This window comes from Littorina saxatilis, linkage group LG9 (genome assembly GCF_037325665.1).
Source record: "Littorina saxatilis isolate snail1 linkage group LG9, US_GU_Lsax_2.0, whole genome shotgun sequence".
NCBI classification, from domain to species: Eukaryota; Metazoa; Mollusca; class Gastropoda; order Littorinimorpha; family Littorinidae; genus Littorina; species Littorina saxatilis.
This window is the reverse complement of record NC_090253.1, coordinates 1,271,388-1,290,208: the sequence shown is the minus strand read 5'-3', so window position 1 is coordinate 1,290,208 and position 18,821 is coordinate 1,271,388. Positions and strand designations below refer to the sequence as shown.

The 18,821-nt window shown below is 40.5% G+C and overlaps 1 protein-coding gene and 1 long non-coding RNA gene across 2 annotated transcripts in view; one reads left to right on the top strand and one right to left on the bottom strand.

Annotated features, from left to right (window-relative positions):
• The window catches only part of LOC138975055 (uncharacterized), a 379,618-nt gene that overhangs the window by 268,568 nt on the left and 92,229 nt on the right, over positions 1 to 18,821 (bottom strand). The window lies entirely within an intron of this gene.
• Positions 1,258 to 10,286, top strand: LOC138975032 (N-acetylglucosaminyl-phosphatidylinositol de-N-acetylase-like). Its single transcript, XM_070347681.1, has 7 exons — positions 1,258 to 1,540; positions 2,531 to 2,630; positions 3,972 to 4,062; positions 5,366 to 5,433; positions 6,160 to 6,191; positions 6,829 to 6,962; positions 7,555 to 10,286. Exons 1-7 carry the CDS (start codon positions 1,258 to 1,260, stop codon positions 7,681 to 7,683), a joined length of 837 nt encoding a protein of 278 aa, XP_070203782.1. The 3' UTR covers positions 7,684 to 10,286.

The following is an 18,821-nucleotide window of genomic DNA, read 5'->3' as shown; positions in this document are numbered from 1 at the left end:
AAAAAAAAAGTGATCATAAAAAACAAGGAAACAAAGAAATTAACCACACAACAAATAATACCAATTGGATGTGAAACGCCCAATCAGTGCCCATTCATTATAGCAATTAACAGGCACAAACATGACTTGGCTACTCCACATCACAACAAGGTAATTATAAGCAATCCATGGACTCTTTAGCTTTGTGTTTAAAGTCTAACCAGAGCTAACTGTGATCAAGGCCAGTGTGACGCTGTCATATTACGATTCTCGGCTTCGTTGATCTTGTATAAACTCCACACTGAACAAAAAAACTCTCTTCGATAATACTGATGAGCGACCTTGGGTACGTACCTTACATTCATGGGGCCAAATTTGTCCAACAAATTTTGTGTATTTAACTTTTTTGGGTAAAATCTATTAAATTTCACCACCAATTTTCTTCACATGCAAAAAACTAGAATGCTTTTAGTCCTTAAATAATTTCACTTCATTAATTTTACCCGGAAACAACATTTCAGTCGCGAGTATAAATCGAGGGGGTAATATGACGGCAGGGCCAAGATGACGGCTTCACACCAGCTGGTGTCAACAAATTGAAAGAATGTTGAGAAGCGGATAATGGAGCACGTTACTCGTAAGCTAATATATATATATATTTTTTATATGCATACAGAAACTTTTTTTTTACAAGAAGAGAATAAATCATTGAAATAAGGCCAAAAAAAATAATAGGTGTGGTTACGGTAACATAGCCACAAAAAATAGGGTAGGAAGGTAGGCAATCACTTTTTTTTTTTTTAAACTTTTTTTTCTAATGTGTACAAATTAAACCTACTTGACAGGGAAATAAGTGTGCGACTCGGGCGCTTTCGCTTTCATTGCGTTTTCTGCACTCGTTTACTTGTTTTTTTGGGTATTTTTTTGACAAATGTAATAAAAAGTTATAGGGTCGGCCCCCAAAAATAGGGTAGGTCGGGTTACCGTAACCACACCTATTTTTTTTTTAGGCCTAATGCTAGGCTTTTGGAAAACATCAAACTGAATAATCACAAATCACTTCTTTGTAGGCATGCTGTTCTAATAAAGTTCGAAAAATATAAATAATCATTACTATGAAACGCAATTTGTGTGATTTCACGTCAGACTTGTAATGGAAAATCGTACAAAGTGCTAAAATTTCAGTAATTTTGTCCTTTTATGTTTCCGTCGGGCGCCTATGAAGTGGAAAAAGAAAGTAGTGGAAGGGAGCCTACTCTCGTTCACCGATAATCCAAGATGGCGTCGCCGAGGGAGTTTTTGGATCCTTTTCCCTATTGGAGCTTGATAGAATGGGCAAAACTGCTCGTTGTGGCACATGTCGTTGTATGCGTGGTGTCATACACCACAGCGGTGTTATTAGGTGGACGTTTCAAAGAACATTGCCTGCAAAAAGACGCAGAGCGTCGGGTTCTGCTGATAACGGCTCATCCTGACGACGAGTGCATGTTCTTCTCACCGCTTTTGCTGCACCTCACTGCGGAGCGGCAGGTCCACGTACACGTTTTGTGTCTCACCAACGGTCAGTGTGTGTGTGTGTGTGTGTGAGTGTGTGAGTGTGTGTGTGTGTGTGTGTGTGTGTGTGTGCGCCCGCGCGCATTTGTGTATTGAAAGGTGACAGATACACGTTGTCAGCACACAAACATACACACACAAACATGTGCGCGCACGCGCACACACACACACGCACGCACGCACGTACACACACACACACACACACACACACACACACCCTCTCTCCCTCTCTCTCTGCACCCCCATCCCCAGACAGACAGACAAGGGCCTTTCAAGTAAATAATATAAATTATATGGTTATATTGGTAAGGCCAAAAAAAAAAAATTGTCTGTTTCTGGTCACCCGACCGACCCTAAATTTCGGCGCCGACCCTAAACTTTTTTTTTTCAAACTCAAAAATTTTTTATTTTTTTTTTGGTGGTAAAGGACAGGGTGAGAAAATGAACAACAAAAACGTGTGAAAACGAAAGTCCGCTGACGATTTGTAAATGTGTTGAGTGTCTTGTCTCTATGTAGTGAATCCAGTCTCTTTGCGCGATTTTTAAAGTTAGTTTTATTGGTCTATATTTGAAGTAAAAAAAAAAAAAAAAAAAAAAAAAAAAAAAAAAAATCCCGACCTACCGACCCTATTTTTTTTAGCCATGTTACCAGAAACAGACAATTTTTTTTTTTTGGCCTAAGGCAAAAAAACTAAAAAAATAGTCTGTTTACGGTAACATAGGCAAACAAAAATGGGGTCGGTAGGTCGGGATTTTTTGTATTTTTTTTCCCCAAAAAAAACATTTTTAAGTTATTTTGCCAAAAAACAAAGACTTTTTTTTTTCCCCCCCCCAAATGCCAAAAAAAAGTCTAGGGTTGCGCGAAAAAATAGGGTCAGTCGGGATACCGTAAACAGACTATTTTTTTTTTTTTTGGCCTAAGGAAACATTTGTCATCAGGTAATAATTTATAAACATGACTTGCTTTAATAAGTGATGTGTTTGATTCATTTCTCAGGTAATTATTACGGCCAGGGCAAGCGGAGAGAGAAGGAGATTTTGAAGAGCTGTCAGATCCTTGGCATTCCAGAGAGCAACGTTGCTGTTATTAATAAAAGGTATGGCAACAAACAAAAAAGTGTATTGTTTCAGGTGAAAAGGCCAGACAAATCAGTGAAGGTAGACCTGTATAGAATGTGATTTTATTTTAAAGTTTAAAAGTCTTTAGGCCAAAAAATAAAATAGGTGTGGTTACGGTAACATAGCCAAAAAAATAGGGTAGGTAGGTAGGCAATCATTTTTTTTATTTTTACTTTTTTTTCTAATGTGTACAAATTAAACCTACCGTACTTTCCGGGTGACAAGGCGCTTTGTTATCTAAGACGCACCCCCTTCTTTTAAAAAAAAAATTGTAATCCAGTCACCCATTTTCCTGAAGCCAATAGGGCGCACCAAAATGACCCAGTTTTTGCCATGAGAGGTGGTTCCCCTGTCATATCTGAGAGAGGAAACACTTCCTGCATCGGGGTCAGTGACCGGTCAGTGACCGAGTTTAACAGAGTGGAAATCTGTGTGTGCGGCCAGATCAAAGGCAGGGCAGTACCTAGTAGCTGAAACATGCATTATCACAAGTTGTTTGACTGGTACTCAAGCGGTCTCTTTGATTTTTTTCGTATTTCATACACGGATTAGGCGCTTCGTTATACAAGACGCAGGGGTCGAACTCGAGGAAAAAAGTCGCGCCTTATGACCCGGAAAGTACGGTACTTGACAGGGAAATAAGTGTGCGACACGGGCGCTTTCGCTTTCATTGCGTTTTTTGCACTCGTTTTTTTTGGTTTTTTTTGACAAATGTAATAAAAAGTTATAGGATCGGCCCCTAAAAATAGGGTAGGTCGGGTTACCGTAACCACACCTATTTTTTTTTTTGGCCTTACACCTTGGAACATGTAGCTTAATGTTTGCTGACCAGAACTCATTTGTGTTGACAATCTCCTAGATTTCAGAAAAGAGTATCTTCCCTTCTGTTGCAGTAACAAATTCTGATGTTATTAGATTTTGTAAGGTTGTAACAAATTCTTAGGTCTGAAGAAAGAAAAGTGTCAATCAAAAAAACTGATGTTTCAAGTCTGTTGAATTTTGTTTGTACTCCCAATAAATTTGACCTTATAATTGGTATTTTTGCAGTTTATTACAGCCAAACCTGCCCTCGCGGCCACCTCTCAAAAGCGACCACCTGCCCAGAACTATCACCCCACAAGATCCCCAACAAGTTTATTCCCTGTATAATTCACCTTCCTATTATGAAGACCTGTCCATAATGTCCACTTCCCGATCGGTCCCTTGGGTGCACAGGTTCCACTGTCATATTATTACTATCATTATTATCATTTTTATTATTACTGTATTATTATTATTATCAAGTCATGTAGTTTAACAGTGATTACTGTGTGTCGCAGTGACCTACCAGATGACCCGCACCAAGCCTGGTCGTCTGTCAGTCTGGACGCAGAGGTCAGGGCAGCAGTGGACAGGGTACAGCCACATCAGGTGCCGTCTCATTTTTGTTGGTCAGCGTCTTTTTAGATGGCAAAATGGCGGGCGCAGCGGCCGAGTTGATAAGGCATTGGCCTCCCAAGGGGAAGGTCGTGGCTTCAAATCCCGGCTGCTCCTGGTGGCTTAAGGGTGGAGATTTTTCTGATCTCCCAGGTCAACGTATGTGCAGACCTGCTAGTGACTTAACCCCCTTCGTGTGTACATGCAAGCACAAGACCAAGTGCGCACGGAAAAGATCCTGTAATCCATGTCAGAGTTCGGTGAAATAGTGAAACACAAAAATACCAAGCGTGCATCCCCTGAAAGTAGCGTATGGCTGCCTAAATGGTGGGGTAAAAACGGTCAAACACGTAAAACCCACTCGTGCGAAAAACACAAGTGTACATGGGAGTTTTAGCAGAAGAAGACAGCAATATTCCTCATAAAATGAGGCTTTGAAAGAGTTAAAATTGAGTTAGACTTCCAGAGATTACGAATAAGAAATGCGATAAAGCACAGTTTTCAAAGGGGGAGGGGGGTTAGTCTTCAACTGCTTTGAATCAAAACAAAACCCGCAGAAATGTTAGTTAATTGATTGTTTAATGTTTGAGAAACCAGGAATTCACACAGACAGACAGACAGACAGACAGACAGACAGACAGACAAATAACTATGAGGTAAATGAAAACAAAAAAATAAAGATGAGTTGTTATTGAAGTTCTGAACTGTTCACTTAATTCTTGCGTGAATTTAGTCCTCTAATATTATCATGATATTACTTTTGCACTTCATCAGTCCCAGTCTTTTCTTCATGTTTTATATTTCTATATGACTATGAGTGTCAGTTCTAGGCTAGCATTTTTTATATTTCTATATGACTATGAGTGTCAGTTCTAAGCTAGCATGTTTTATATTTCTATATGACTATGAGTGTCAGTTCTAAGCTAGCATGTTTTATATTTCTATATGACTATGAGTGTCAGTTCTAGGCTAGCATTTTTTTATATTTCTATATGACTATGAGTGTCAGTTCTAAGCTAGCATGTTTTATATTTCTATATGACTATGAGTGTCAGTTCTAAGCTAGCATGTTTTATATTTCTATATATGACTATTAGTGTCAGTTCTAAGCTGGCATGTTTTATATTTCTATATAACTATGAGTGTCAGTTCTAAGCTAGCATGTTTTATATTTCTATGACTATGAGTGTCAGTTCTAAGCTAGCATATGACTATGAGTGTCAGTTCTAAGCTAGCATGTTTTATATTTCTATATGACTATAAGTGTCAATTCTAAGCTAGCATGTTTTTTCTTCAGATTTTCACATTTGATGACTATGGAGTGAGCGGTCATGGTAATCATATAGCTGTTGCTCAGGCTGTCAGGTTTGTGTGTGTGTTTGTGTCCCTCCTTCTGCCTTCGGTCTATCTGTGTATGCCTAATTGTATATGTGTGCACTTCTTTACATACTTAATTAAACACAAGTGCATATTTTTGCTGATGTTTTAACTCTTAGGCTGGTTGTCGCGACATATGTCGCGCTACTTTACGTATACTGTCACCTGGTTGTCACGACATATGTCGCGCTACTTTACGTATACTGTCACCTGGTTGTCACGACATATGTCACGCTACTTTACGTATACTGTCACCTGGTTGTCACGACATATGTCGCGCTACTTTACGTATACTGTCACCTGGTTGTCACGACATATGTCGCGCTACTTTACGTAAACTGTCACCTGGTTGTCACGACATATGTCGCGCTACTTGGCTCGGTCTGTTTGGTCGTTTCCGATTACCTCCCATGGATGCGAAAACCTGTATGACCGTTTTTCTTTATTTTTCTCTCTGTTAATTCACCAGTGGCTATGTAACGTGTTACAGAATTGCACCTTTGTAAGGGTTAATAAGTCGATTGGTATTGTTTATTTTCTTTCTTTGTACACATACACATGTAATGTTACTTTGGGTTGCAGATACAACAAACATGATTTCTGTTCAGGCTTTCTAAATTTTACCCACACAGATTGTTAAAAGAAAGCAGCATTGAGATGTACATGACTCCCACAGCAACAAGCCAAATAAATGTTTTCTCTTTTTTTTTGCAGAAAAATGTACAAGGAAGAAAACAGATTCAAAGGTAATTAAGCCCACAATCACAAAGGTAATTAAGCCCACAATCACAAATGATTCGTAATTATAAAATCGGCTGATCAGTGATTGCACAGCCCCAAGGTAATTGTTATTGCGCATAGATAATTCTGCACCAGGCTTAATATACACCCTTTGTTATTGGGAGAGTGCATTGATGCCAGGACCAGGTAGATCATTAGGTAGAGCACTGGATTTGCGATCCTAGCATCACGGGTTCGCATCCTGGCTGAGACGGACACAGGTCAACTTTTTCAGCAGACTCGGACAGTATCCATGATCCACTCCCGTGGCACCTGAGTGGCATGTAAAAGACCTTGGTCATGCTGCCAGACGTGGCTGATTCCACCGAGCAGTGTAAGGTGCTCAGTCTCACAAGGAAACACGCAGACAACTGGATTCGTTTAGAACTTTATCTCATGGCTTCCTTCAGTTACAGGCAGGCAGTGCAGAGGCAATATCTTATAAGACAAACCAACACAACAACTTGTTATCAAGGAATGTAATCTACAACAAACACTGACTCTTGTTGCTGCTAGCTTTCCACTTGGAGGAAGCGACCTCGCAATAGGATACTAAAGTTTAGTTCAGTAAATGAAATGGATGACATTGGTGTGTTGCTACAGGTGTGGAGGCAGTGTATCACCTGGAGACTGTAGGTGTGTGGAGGAAGTACCTCGGAATGTTGGAACTCCCTTTCACTCTCCTCCTCTCCTCCAACGTCTACATGCTGTCGCCGCAACACATTCTGCGAGCTCAGGTGAAGGGTGCTTCAGTGATCAGATTCAGTGTTGTTGACAATAGCTTGCATGAGGCTTTGTGTGTGTGTGTGAGTTTGTGTGTGTGTGAGAGTGTGACAGTGTGTGTGTGTGTGTGTGTGACTGTGTGAGTGTGTGACAGTGTGTGTGACAGTGTGTGTGTGTGTGTGTGTGTGTATCACAGTGTGGGTGTGTGTGTGTCTGACAGTGTGTGTGTGAGTGTGTTAATGAGAGGCTTTAGAGAGAGTGACTCTGAGTGAGGAATAAGTTTTTATTTAGTAATATTTTTTTTTTTTTACTTAGCCAATGTGTTGGAATCTCAAACAAAAGATCATGTAGTATTGTTATCTTGATAACTTTTGTCAACATGTGTAAACTTACGTACAGTTCAACAGATGATTAGTTGGCTTAGAACAGAATATTTTCTTGAGAGAACACTGCAAGTGCATGATCTATATTTAACAGAGATTTATACAAGCACACAAACACAAGAGTATCAAAATAACCACAGTCATAACAGCCATAACCACGTAAGACTGAGTGCTCATAAAAGATAACACAACAAAACCCAACCAATTTTGTTGTTTGTTTCAGAGAGCTATGCTGGCACATGGTAGTCAGCTGGAGTGGTTCAGGTTTCTTTACATCATTCTGTCACGCTACATGGCTATCAACTCTTTTACTGTGGAACTATGCACTGCAGATCCAGCTATAAGATTGTAGTGTCTCACTACATTGTGATCAACTCTTTTACTGTGGAACAACGCACTGCGGATCCAGCTATAAGATTGTAGACACTACATTGTGATCAACTCTTTTACTGTGGAACAACGCACTGCGGATCCAGCTATAAGATTGTAGTGTCTCACAACATTGTGATCAACTCTTTTACTGTGGAACAACCCACTGCGGATCCAGCTGTAAGATTGTAGCGTCTCACTACATTGTGATCAACTCTTTTATTGTAGAGCAACGCACTGCAGATCCAGCTGATACATAAGATTGCAGTGTCTCACTACATTGTGATCAACTCTTTTACTGTGGAACAACCCACTGCAGGTCCAGCTGTAAGATTGTAGCGTCTCACCACATTGTGATCAACTCTTTTACTGTGGAACAACCCACTGCAGATCCAGCAATAAGATTGTAGTGTCTCACTACATTGTGGTCAACTCTTTTACTGTGGAACAAGGCTCCTTGGATCCGGCAGAGACATCTGATTGTAGTGTCACGCTAAGTTGTAATCACATTTTTTTACTGTGGAACAATTCACTGCGGATCATAAGATTGTAGTGTCTCACTACATTGTGATCAACTCTTACTGTGGCACAACACTGCACAACCGGTAGAGACATATCAACATGCTGTCTTGCAATGTGATGATGAATTGTTTTAGTGTGCAGCAACACACTGTAGACCCATGCATGGTATTGATATGGTGTCTCACGACATTGTGATCAACTGTTTCACTGTGCAACAACACTTTGCATGTAGATCGACCCAGTCAGAACATATGTATGGTGTCTCAAGACATTGTGGTCAACTCCTTTACTGTGCAAAAAACCAACACTGTAGGCCAATTTAAGACATAGAGATTACACAACGTCATCGAGTGAGGGACCGAAAAATATTGAAACTCGAGGATGATTTTTTTGTGGTATCAACCGAGACCGTAGGTCGAGGTTGATACCACACAAAAAAATCATCCGAGAGTTTCAATATTTTTTGGTCCCTCACAAGATGACGTTTGTGTAATTTGTGTATACAATGATCAATCTCTATACCTTCCTGTCACTGGAAGCAGCAACACTTGAAAGCATAAGTTCCCTTGACAAACGTCATTTATGATTGGCGTCATCTATGAATGACGTCACTGTCTAGACAAGACAAGTGCCGGTATCGGCAAACCTTGTCGCGGCAAAGGGCTATGACCCGTGCCTTGATACCATTGAGATCATAGGAGATGCACAGCAGTGCCGATATCAGGTTTCTTTAGCTTCACTTTAAAATGATATCAGAACGATAGTTATTCACTTGAAAGTGAACACAGGAGAGTTGTATACATATATGTATTGGTTCTCACAACATTTTAGTTTCTTACTACATTGTGATAAAAAATGAGTGAGGTGATCAGTCTTTTAATATACTAGCAGTCAGGCCCGGCTTTGCCCGAGAGTTCTTTCTTTCTTTATTTGGTGTTTAAAGTCGTTTTCAACCATGAAGGTTATATCGCGACGAGCCCGAGAGTTGGTTCAACTGATCATTTTACATCCCTTGAGAATGACGTATACTGGTATGATAAGAGTTACCTCCCTTCCATAGGTAACAAAGCATGACTTACCTCCCTTGCACTATATATAGGCTGTATTCATTAATGGGGAGAGTCATTATCCGAGGAAGGAAACAATGTCTTGAGAAACTAAAACCCAGGTGCACATCTGTGGCTCCAGGGCAGTGTGCATACACAATATCTTGTTCCTGCCCCTTGCCATCTCTGAGGTATGGCGACCACAGACACACACACACACACACACACACACACACACACACACACACACACACACACACACACTTACATCCATTTTTATATACACTGAGCACAAAAAATTAAGGATATTTTTTCAGTGGTATAGTTTAGATGTTAAACAGCAGTTTTTGGGTCAGAAAGATACGTGTACTTGAAGATCAGTCTTTCTTCTGCTCAAAAATGTGTTTCTTGGATCTGAGGAATATTTGGGTATGACGTCACAGGTCCTTGACCACGCCCACCTTCAAAAATGGCGTTTTTTGACGGCATGATTCACTTTCAACCCTCGAAACATTAACTTAAACTGAATGCAATTTTACATTTTGTACATCAACAAGTTTATTTGGTGTCTTACCTAACAGTGCATACACATTTCGTTCAAATCAGTGTCGCAGTGAGGCTGATCTAGCGTGTAAAAGAGAGCGACCACAATCCTGAACAAGTCGCGTAAGGCGAAATTACTACATTTAGTCCAGCTGTGGAACTCACAGAATGAAACTGAACGCACTGCATCTTTTCACAATGACCGTAGTCCGCCGCTCGTGCAAAACGCAGTGAAATTAACGAGCCTGTTTAGCGCGGTAGTGGTTGCGCTGTGCTGCATAGCACGCTTTTCTGTACCTCTCTCCATTTTAACTTTCTGAGCGTGTTTTTAATCCAAACATATCATATCTATATGTTTTGGGAATCAGGAACCGACAAGGAATAAGATGAAATTGTTTTTAAATTGATTTCGGAAATTTTATTTTAATGATAATTTTTATATTTTTAATTTTCAGAGCTTGTTTTTAATCCAAATATAACATATTTATATGTTTTTGGAATCAGTGTTACGGCTGGAATTTATGTGTGTATGTCTGTGTGTATGTATATTTACTCCTATCAGAAATTGTGCGTGCTTCTCTCTGTTTACTATCTAGCCTTCACACACACACACAACACTCCAACCAGGCACAAAGACAAGAACACGGTTACAGCCCTTTGCCCATGTACCTCTATTGAAACAATCAATAACACAACATAAACATATTATTTCCCATTCATTCTACAAATCACTTTCACTCAACGTGGAAGTTCTATTTCTGTTAACATACAGAAAACTAGCTGCACAGAAATACACACATGTTACTTTCTCATGCAGTCTATAATTCACGTCACAGTGCACACACGTAGAACACTTCAAGCTTTGTTCCGTGAGAGCCTGTCTGTCTCACTACATACGAAGTCATTGTCTCAGGCAATACTTCTGTCAATATTCATTTCTGTTACACACAGATCACAAAAACCACGAACGCTCTACGTCTCGTGTTTGTTTACTTGGGGAACGTATCTCCGCACAGCTATCTCGCTGGTTACTTCTTCCCAGTCGTACTCACACCATTCAGTGGCACGTACTGGTCCACCCCACCCACGCAAACTGTCTTCGCGTGGTGGAATGGGACGGGGTCCCCGTTCTCCAGCGCTTCACGCTGACTCCCTCCTGCGCTCCCACAGCTCACGGCTCGGGACGTAATGGGCGGAACCTCCCGTCTCGTCTCCCCACTTCCGCGACCCACTCGGCCCGGGATGCTGTAAACACAGCAGTTGAATCCAACGATTCAATACCGCGGCACGAGTCCAACGACCTCTAGTGCCCGGTGAGAAACTTTACCCAACAGGAGACCCGTCTTGTCTTTTCAACGGTCTGGAAAGCTCTGCTGTCGATCGTCTCTACAAGGTGACCTCAGTTAATACTCTTCTCTGATTGGTCACATCTCACACGTGACAGCACTGCACTGCGCGGACAATATTTCACCGTGCGGTGCCTACTCAAAGTTCGTGGCCCATGAAATTTTGTACACCTGCGTCACATAACTCCAATATACAATTATGTGCAAATCCGTTTGTCACATTACCCCCTCCTCCCGGAAAAAAAATGACCGACCGAGGTTATTTTTTCTTTAGGATAATAGGTGAATGAGGGTAACTACTTCACTGCAATACAATTTCAATATCGCATTCCACTACGGATCAAAATTGTCGTAGCTGACATAAGAAACAAACTTTCTGATCTACTGATCCCATATGTGTAACAACACTACTTTATGTCTGATAAAGTACTTCTTCCTTCTCTAGGAAGATTCCACTGAGTTTTTCTTTTAACTCATAATTTCCAGTCATGTTGCTTTCTAGCCCAAACATGAAAAGTCTTTCTTTAACAGCATCAGTATTCTTATCCTGAGTCCACGACTCTTCCAACATAGTACGATTACTCATGTTCCTGATGCAAAACCGACAAGTAGTCAAAATCATGCAAACCATTTTCTTGACCTCTTTCTGCGCGTGCCACCATGGCTTACAGCAGCAGTAGTCTCAATTAACCTGGACTTCAATCTGTTCATATCTGCTTGCAACTGAATGAGTTGTTCTCGTACAACTGCCAAGTCCTGATTCGAACACGCAACCTTCTGATCTGGAGTCAGAACCAAAGGTCTATCTGGAGGGTTTCCTCTCTTTTCCTGCGCACGATTTGTACTAGCTGTAACCCCATCAATATCAGGAAAACAGTCTGCACTCCCTGAAATCCCCGGAATGTTGCCTATGATCAAATCAGCCACAGGATCATTCAGGACGCAACAAACCATTTCTCCCGACACATAAGGTGTCTCAACTTTAACTTTCGCCTGAGGATAAGTAAGGACCTCCCCACCAAATGTCTTACAGGTGACGATTGCACTGACCAACTGGTCTTTTGACACCAATCCCCTACGCACTCCAGAAATCGTAGAACCCGTGTCACGAGTACTGTACATTCACTCCCGTTGACACTACCATGTTCCAACTTCAGACTTCCAACAGCCTGAGTAATTGGTGAAACGACTTCCGCAACAGCTGAATTTCCCGACACTTCATGCATCTTCTGGTTATGGCCCCCAAAACCACAAATCTCGGAAGGATTTAAAGGATTTGTCTGCAAAGGACACTGTCGACGCCAATGACCTTTTTTCCCACACGACCAACAATCATCTCCACTCTGTCGAAATGAACCGCCTCTACGACCACCAGTGCGATTGCGTCTACTTCCACGAGGATAGTATGTATCACCTTGGGACCGTGCCTGAGCATCAGACGTACCTCTGCCATAGCTCCAGTTACCTTGTCCACGCCCAGCAAAACTAGAACCAAACCTCCGCGACTGCGGACCACCTCTACGATTATTGCTTTGTGAAAAAGCAGCTGCAGCGTACTCTTCGTGACTACAAGAACCTGCAGAAAAAATGGTGGGTCCAGACTTCCGTGACAAGTTTTTTCCAGGTCTCGCTAAGCGATAGCTTTCGGCAGCTTTGACCATTTCATCCAAAGTAACTAGACCTCGTTCTCGAATGAAAGTTGCTAAGTCGGCTGATACACTTTCAAGGAATTGTTCTCCTAGAATCAAGTTCACTAAACCATCAACATCTGTGGTTATGTCAGATAGCGCAACCCAACGATCAAACAATCGTCGTAACTCAATCCCAAAAGTTTGGAACGGTTCCTTTTCACTTGGACGGATATTTCGGAGCTTTTGTCTAAATGTTTCAGACGTGCACTGAAATTTCATCAGCAAGTTTTCTTTCAAACATTGGTATGTTAGTTCACCAGCAGCAGCAAGGCTATGGTATAGGTTTAATGCATTACCCTCTAAAAGAGCAGACAAGTACGTGATCCATCTTGTCTCTTCCCATTCCAGAGATTTTGCATGAGTTTCAAACCTGAACAAGTAAGAGTCTATATCATCTTGCTGTTCCCTGAATGCAGGGAGCCTGGGGTAAACAGGGCGAGCACCAACATTAGTGTGAGAATCCCGACCATTTTGCGGTGTACGCGACCCAGCACTAATTTCAGCCTGCCTAATCTCAAGTTCTCTTTGCTTTAACTGGTGTTCTCTCTCTTTGTCTCTTTCTTCCCGTTCCAATTCTTTTTGTCTTCGACTTTCTTCAATTTGTGCATCTTCCCTTTCTTTTTGTCGATCAAATTCTTTTTGTCTTCGACTTTCTTCCATTTCTAATGCTTTTTGTCTTTCTTCTTTTTCTCGTTTTCTCTCCAAACGATCAAAACTTTCTTTGACGTATTTTTCACGTTTCTCTGCAGCAAGACCCAAAGTCTCTGCCTGTTTAACGAACTTGTCAAACAACGCATCATAATCATCTTCGTTGTCCATAATGTAAGTTTTGAACTCTCAAAATCACACCAAAATATGTTCAAAGTTTATAGCAAAAAATTTGAAAAAGTTTCAAAGAATAATGTAAGTTCAAGCAATCTACTTGAAATCTGTCAAGTACCACAAAAAATCTGGCACAAGATACAATAGTCAACACAAGACTATATCCAAACACGTTTCGGCGTAAATCTCACGCAAAAATATCCAACAATTTTAATTAAAGTCAGATACTCAGTTAATGAAGTCAAAAACGAATCTTGGTTCAAAACATATATACAAGTACAAACAAAACAACAACCCCAAACCACAAATAGTAGGAAAAATTCAAAGTTCAAAGATGCAAACACAAGTAAATACTTAAGACTAATCAACAATCTAAATACTAAATTAGAAAATCAAAGCCAAAATAAGTAAAGTCCAACTAAAGAAAACGCAGTTGGAAGCAAAATAAAAACGAAGTTCCCACAACAAATTTATGAAGTAAAACAATCCATATTAAACTAAAAAAAAAATCAAAGTTTTAAATAGTAGCTTAAAATAACTATATTATATAACTACTAATGAGATTAACTTAATTCAGATCAACAAGACAACAAAAAATGTAGTTGGAGGCAAATAAAACAAATTCCAAAAAAAAATAAAAAAATATTAAAGTGACACAATCACTCCAAACAGCAAACTAAATTAAACCAAAAAAAAAAATTCAAAATACCCAATCTACTTGTTTGTTTGTTTGTTTGTTTATTTGTTGCTTAACGTCCAGCCGACTACGCAGAGCCATATCAGGACGAGGAAGGGGGGGATGAAGGGGGCTACTTGTCAAGTGATTCCTGTTTACAAATGCACTAACCCATTACTTGTGTCCCAGCAGGCTTTAGTAAAACTAAATTAATACCTACTGGAAGATTACCAGTTTCCAGTATGTTAAAATAGGCTTAACCTATCTACTGCTGGACTTACATCAGAACACTAACAGATTAAACTATACATGAATCGCGAGACAAGCGGCAAGAGAAGAGATTTTTGGAAAAAATACAGGTGAATGAGCAAGAAGGCAGAAAAAAGAAAAGAATTCATGAAGAAAAAGAGAGCATGACAGGAAAGAGGAACCAAAAATCTACCTAACAGCAAACTAGAAAGCTCCTGCGGTTCCAAAAACAGGAGGGGCCTTTAATTTCATAACCGCAGTGCCCCACTGCGGGAACCCAATCTACTACCATAGCAAATAACAAATCAAAATTAAACTAAAACTTTAAGTCTATATCAAAATATCACAACTAATTAAATTACCTTAATTACTTACAACAAACTTACAAAATCAACAAACCAATCCTACAGAATCAATAAACCTAATCAATCACACTAACAAAAAAAAAAATTCAAAATCAAATCATAAAATTTCAAAGTCCAAAAGAACAAAATTAATCACAGTTAATCAACCTAACAAAGGCAAAGGGCAATAAACAACAGATAGATCCCTATTCCAAAGCAGAAAGAAAAAATGTTCTATATATTTTACAAAATGAAAGCACAGAAAAGAGAAATGAAAGACCCCACAGGAAGAAAAATGAAGCTAATCCCTCAGTGCCTAGAACTGTACAGTAAGCACTACCGTAAAACTGGAGACGGTAACAGTACAAAACAGGACATGAACGACACAACTACTCAATCTGAAAAATCTCTGTCTGCGTGACCTACTGCCAAAAATTCTAAAAACCCAACACAGGGGACAAAATTAAATGTAGTAATGCAAGGAAACTATTACAAATTTTAACTAACACAGATCGAGTAATCGGGGTCACCAAATGTTACGGCTGGAATTTATGTGTGTATGTCTGTGTGTATGTATATTTACTCCTATCAGAAATTGTGCGTGCTTCTCTCTGTTTACTATCTAGCCTTCACACACACACACAACACTCCAGCCCTTTGCCCATGTACCTCTATTGAAACAATCAATAACACAACATAAACATATTATTTCCCATTCATTCTACAAATCACTTTCACTCAACGTGGAAGTTCTATTTCTGTTAACATACAGAAAACTAGCTGCACAGAAATACACACATGTTACTTTCTCATGCAGTCTATAATTCACGTCACAGTGCACACACGTAGAACACTTCAAGCTTTGTTCCGTGAGAGCCTGTCTGTCTCACTACATACGAAGTCATTGTCTCAGGCAATACTTCTGTCAATATTCATTTCTGTTACACACAGATCACAAAAACCACGAACGCTCTACGTCTCGTGTTTGTTTACTTGGGGAACGTATCTCCGCACAGCTATCTCGCTGGTTACTTCTTCCCAGTCGTACTCACACCATTCAGTGGCACGTACTGGTCCACCCCACCCACGCAAACTGTCTTCGCGTGGTGGAATGGGACGGGGTCCCCGTTCTCCAGCGCTTCACGCTGACTCCCTCCTGCGCTCCCACAGCTCACGGCTCGGGACGTAATGGGCGGAACCTCCCGTCTCGTCTCCCCACTTCCGCGACCCACTCGGCCCGGGATGCTGTAAACACAGCAGTTGAATCCAACGATTCAATACCGCGGCACGAGTCCAACGACCTCTAGTGCCCGGTGAGAAACTTTACCCAACAGGAGACCCGTCTTGTCTTTTCAACGGTCTGGAAAGCTCTGCTGTCTATCGTCTCTACAACGTGACCTCAGTTAATACTCTTCTCTGATTGGTCACATCTCACACGTGACAGCACTGCACTGCGCGGACAATATTTCACCGTGCGGTGCCTACTCAAAGTTCGTGGCCCATGAAATTTTGTACACCTGCGTCACATAACTCCAATATACAATTATGTGCAAATCCGTTTGTCACAATCAGAAAAAGATGAAAAATAAAATGAACGTAATTTTGGATCGTTTTGTAAAAATATAATTTTAATTACAATGTTCAGATTTCTAATGACCAAAGTAAGCCTCCAAGCTAAAATGCAATACCAAAGTCCGGCCTTCGTCGAAGATTGCTTGACCAAAATTTCAATCAATTTGATTGAAAAATGAGGGTGTGACAGTGCCGCCTCAACTTTTACAAAAAGCCGGATATGACGTCATCAAAGACATTTATCCAAAAAAATGAAGAAAAAAAAGTCTGGGGATTTCATACCCAGGAACTCTAATGTACAATTTCATAAAGATCGGTCCAGTAGTTTACTCTGAATCGCTCTACACACACACACACACACACACACACAGACACACACATACACCATGACCCTCGTCTTGATTCCCCCTCTATATTAAAACATTTAGTCAAAACTTGACTAAATGTAAAAACAGCAACAAATCCAGGGTTTTTCTGGTGTTTTTGCTGGGTAGCTGCAGTTGATATGCAATAAATCTAAAACTACAAATAACAGCCTCTCTAAATTTTACAGAACGATGAGGAAGACCCTCATCTGTATTTGCGCTACGTGTAGTAGAAAAAATGAAAAAGACGTCTGGAGATATCATTCTCAGGAACTCTCATGTAAACTTTCATAAAGATCGGTTCAATAGTTTATTCTGAATCACTCTACACACACACACACACATACACCACGACCCTCGTCTCGATTCCCCCTCTATGTTAAAATATTTAGTCAAAACTTGTATGTAAAAAAGGAAACTGGATCACACGGGTTCACGATGGCTCAGGGGTAAGATAAACTACGCAAAAATAAATTCTTTGAAAATTGCTCGCTCTTTACGGAGGGCACCTAGGATGTTCTCTGGCGGTGAGTGTTTAAATAAAAGGGTGTTTGTACTGTGTGTAAAAGCCTGACAGTATCTGTGATGGTTTACGGGAGGCTTACTGTGCCTTTAAGAGGCGAAATATTTAGCGTGTAGGACATGAAGCATTCTCTATTTTTCTTTTCTTCATTATTGCGCTTCCCGGTTGGTTACAGCTCTAACCGAAAAACAACGAATGCGACAGGACAAATGCATGTGCACGACGGCTGTGAATCGTTGATTAAAACTAATCTGAGTGTTGGCGCTATTTACATGAACAGCGATTTTCAACCGACTTGGTTCTGACGAAAATCCCTTGAAGTTAGTGGAGTGCTGGTTGTAAGGCTGCCATGTGAACAGCACTTTACAAGATAAAGTCTTCACAAGAACAAAAAACTCAAACAAAACTCCCACTAAGCAACCAGGGTGAACATTGTGTGTGTTTACAGGGTGAATATTGTGTGTGTTTATATCCGAGCGAAGGTTGCTCTTATTCCAGAAAAAGGGCTGGACAGGTCTAGCGTGATTTGCAAGATGATTTTCATGGGAAGAAAGGCATTAATGTTTCTGTGGCCAATAACTTGGTGAGTGAAACAACACACATGTAGTTAGGTCATGTTATCCGGGCAAGGAAAAACCCTTGCTCTTTGCTTGGTAATGTTATCCGGGCAAGGAAAAACCCTTGCTCTTTGCTAGGTAATGTTATCCGGGCAAGGAAAAACCCTTGCTCTTTGCTTGCGGATGTGACTTAATCCCCGATGATATTTAAAATGACAAAAAGAATAGTGTTGAAGTACGCATCCACCTTACCATAGTTCTGAGATGAAATAATACTTAAAAAAACAAAAACAACACCACAAGTTGCGTTAAGTGATATCAAAGAAATTTAGTCTATCTGACGGCCTGACCTTGTGAAAAATCTCGATCCCCAGTCTGCCGGAATACATAATGACTAAGTGTACATAAAAACAGGAAAAGGGGAGAAAAAAACCCGAAACCTTCCAAATAATTACCATTAGAGTGTACACATCTTACTTGATGTACTTTGTTGCTTGCATGATTTAATGGTATGGTAAAAACCAAACAATGAGCAAAGTACACGCCTTGGTCAGCCTATCTCATGACGCCCAAACAATGAGCAAAGTACACGCCTTGGTCAGCCTATCTCATGACGCCCAAACAATGAGCAAAGTACACGCCTTGGTCAGCCTATCTCATGACGCCCAAACAATGAGCAAAGTACACGCCTTGGTCAGCCTATCTCATGACGCCCAAACAATGCTTTCTGACGTGTGACGGTTTCGCGTTACGTTAGAAAGCACAACGTCCCATTTAAATGCCTGCAGAGCTTAAAGGCACAGTTCTAACACATTAGTTTTGTTTGTAAATGTGCCTTTTTTGAGTTGCGCAAGATTTCCTCTGT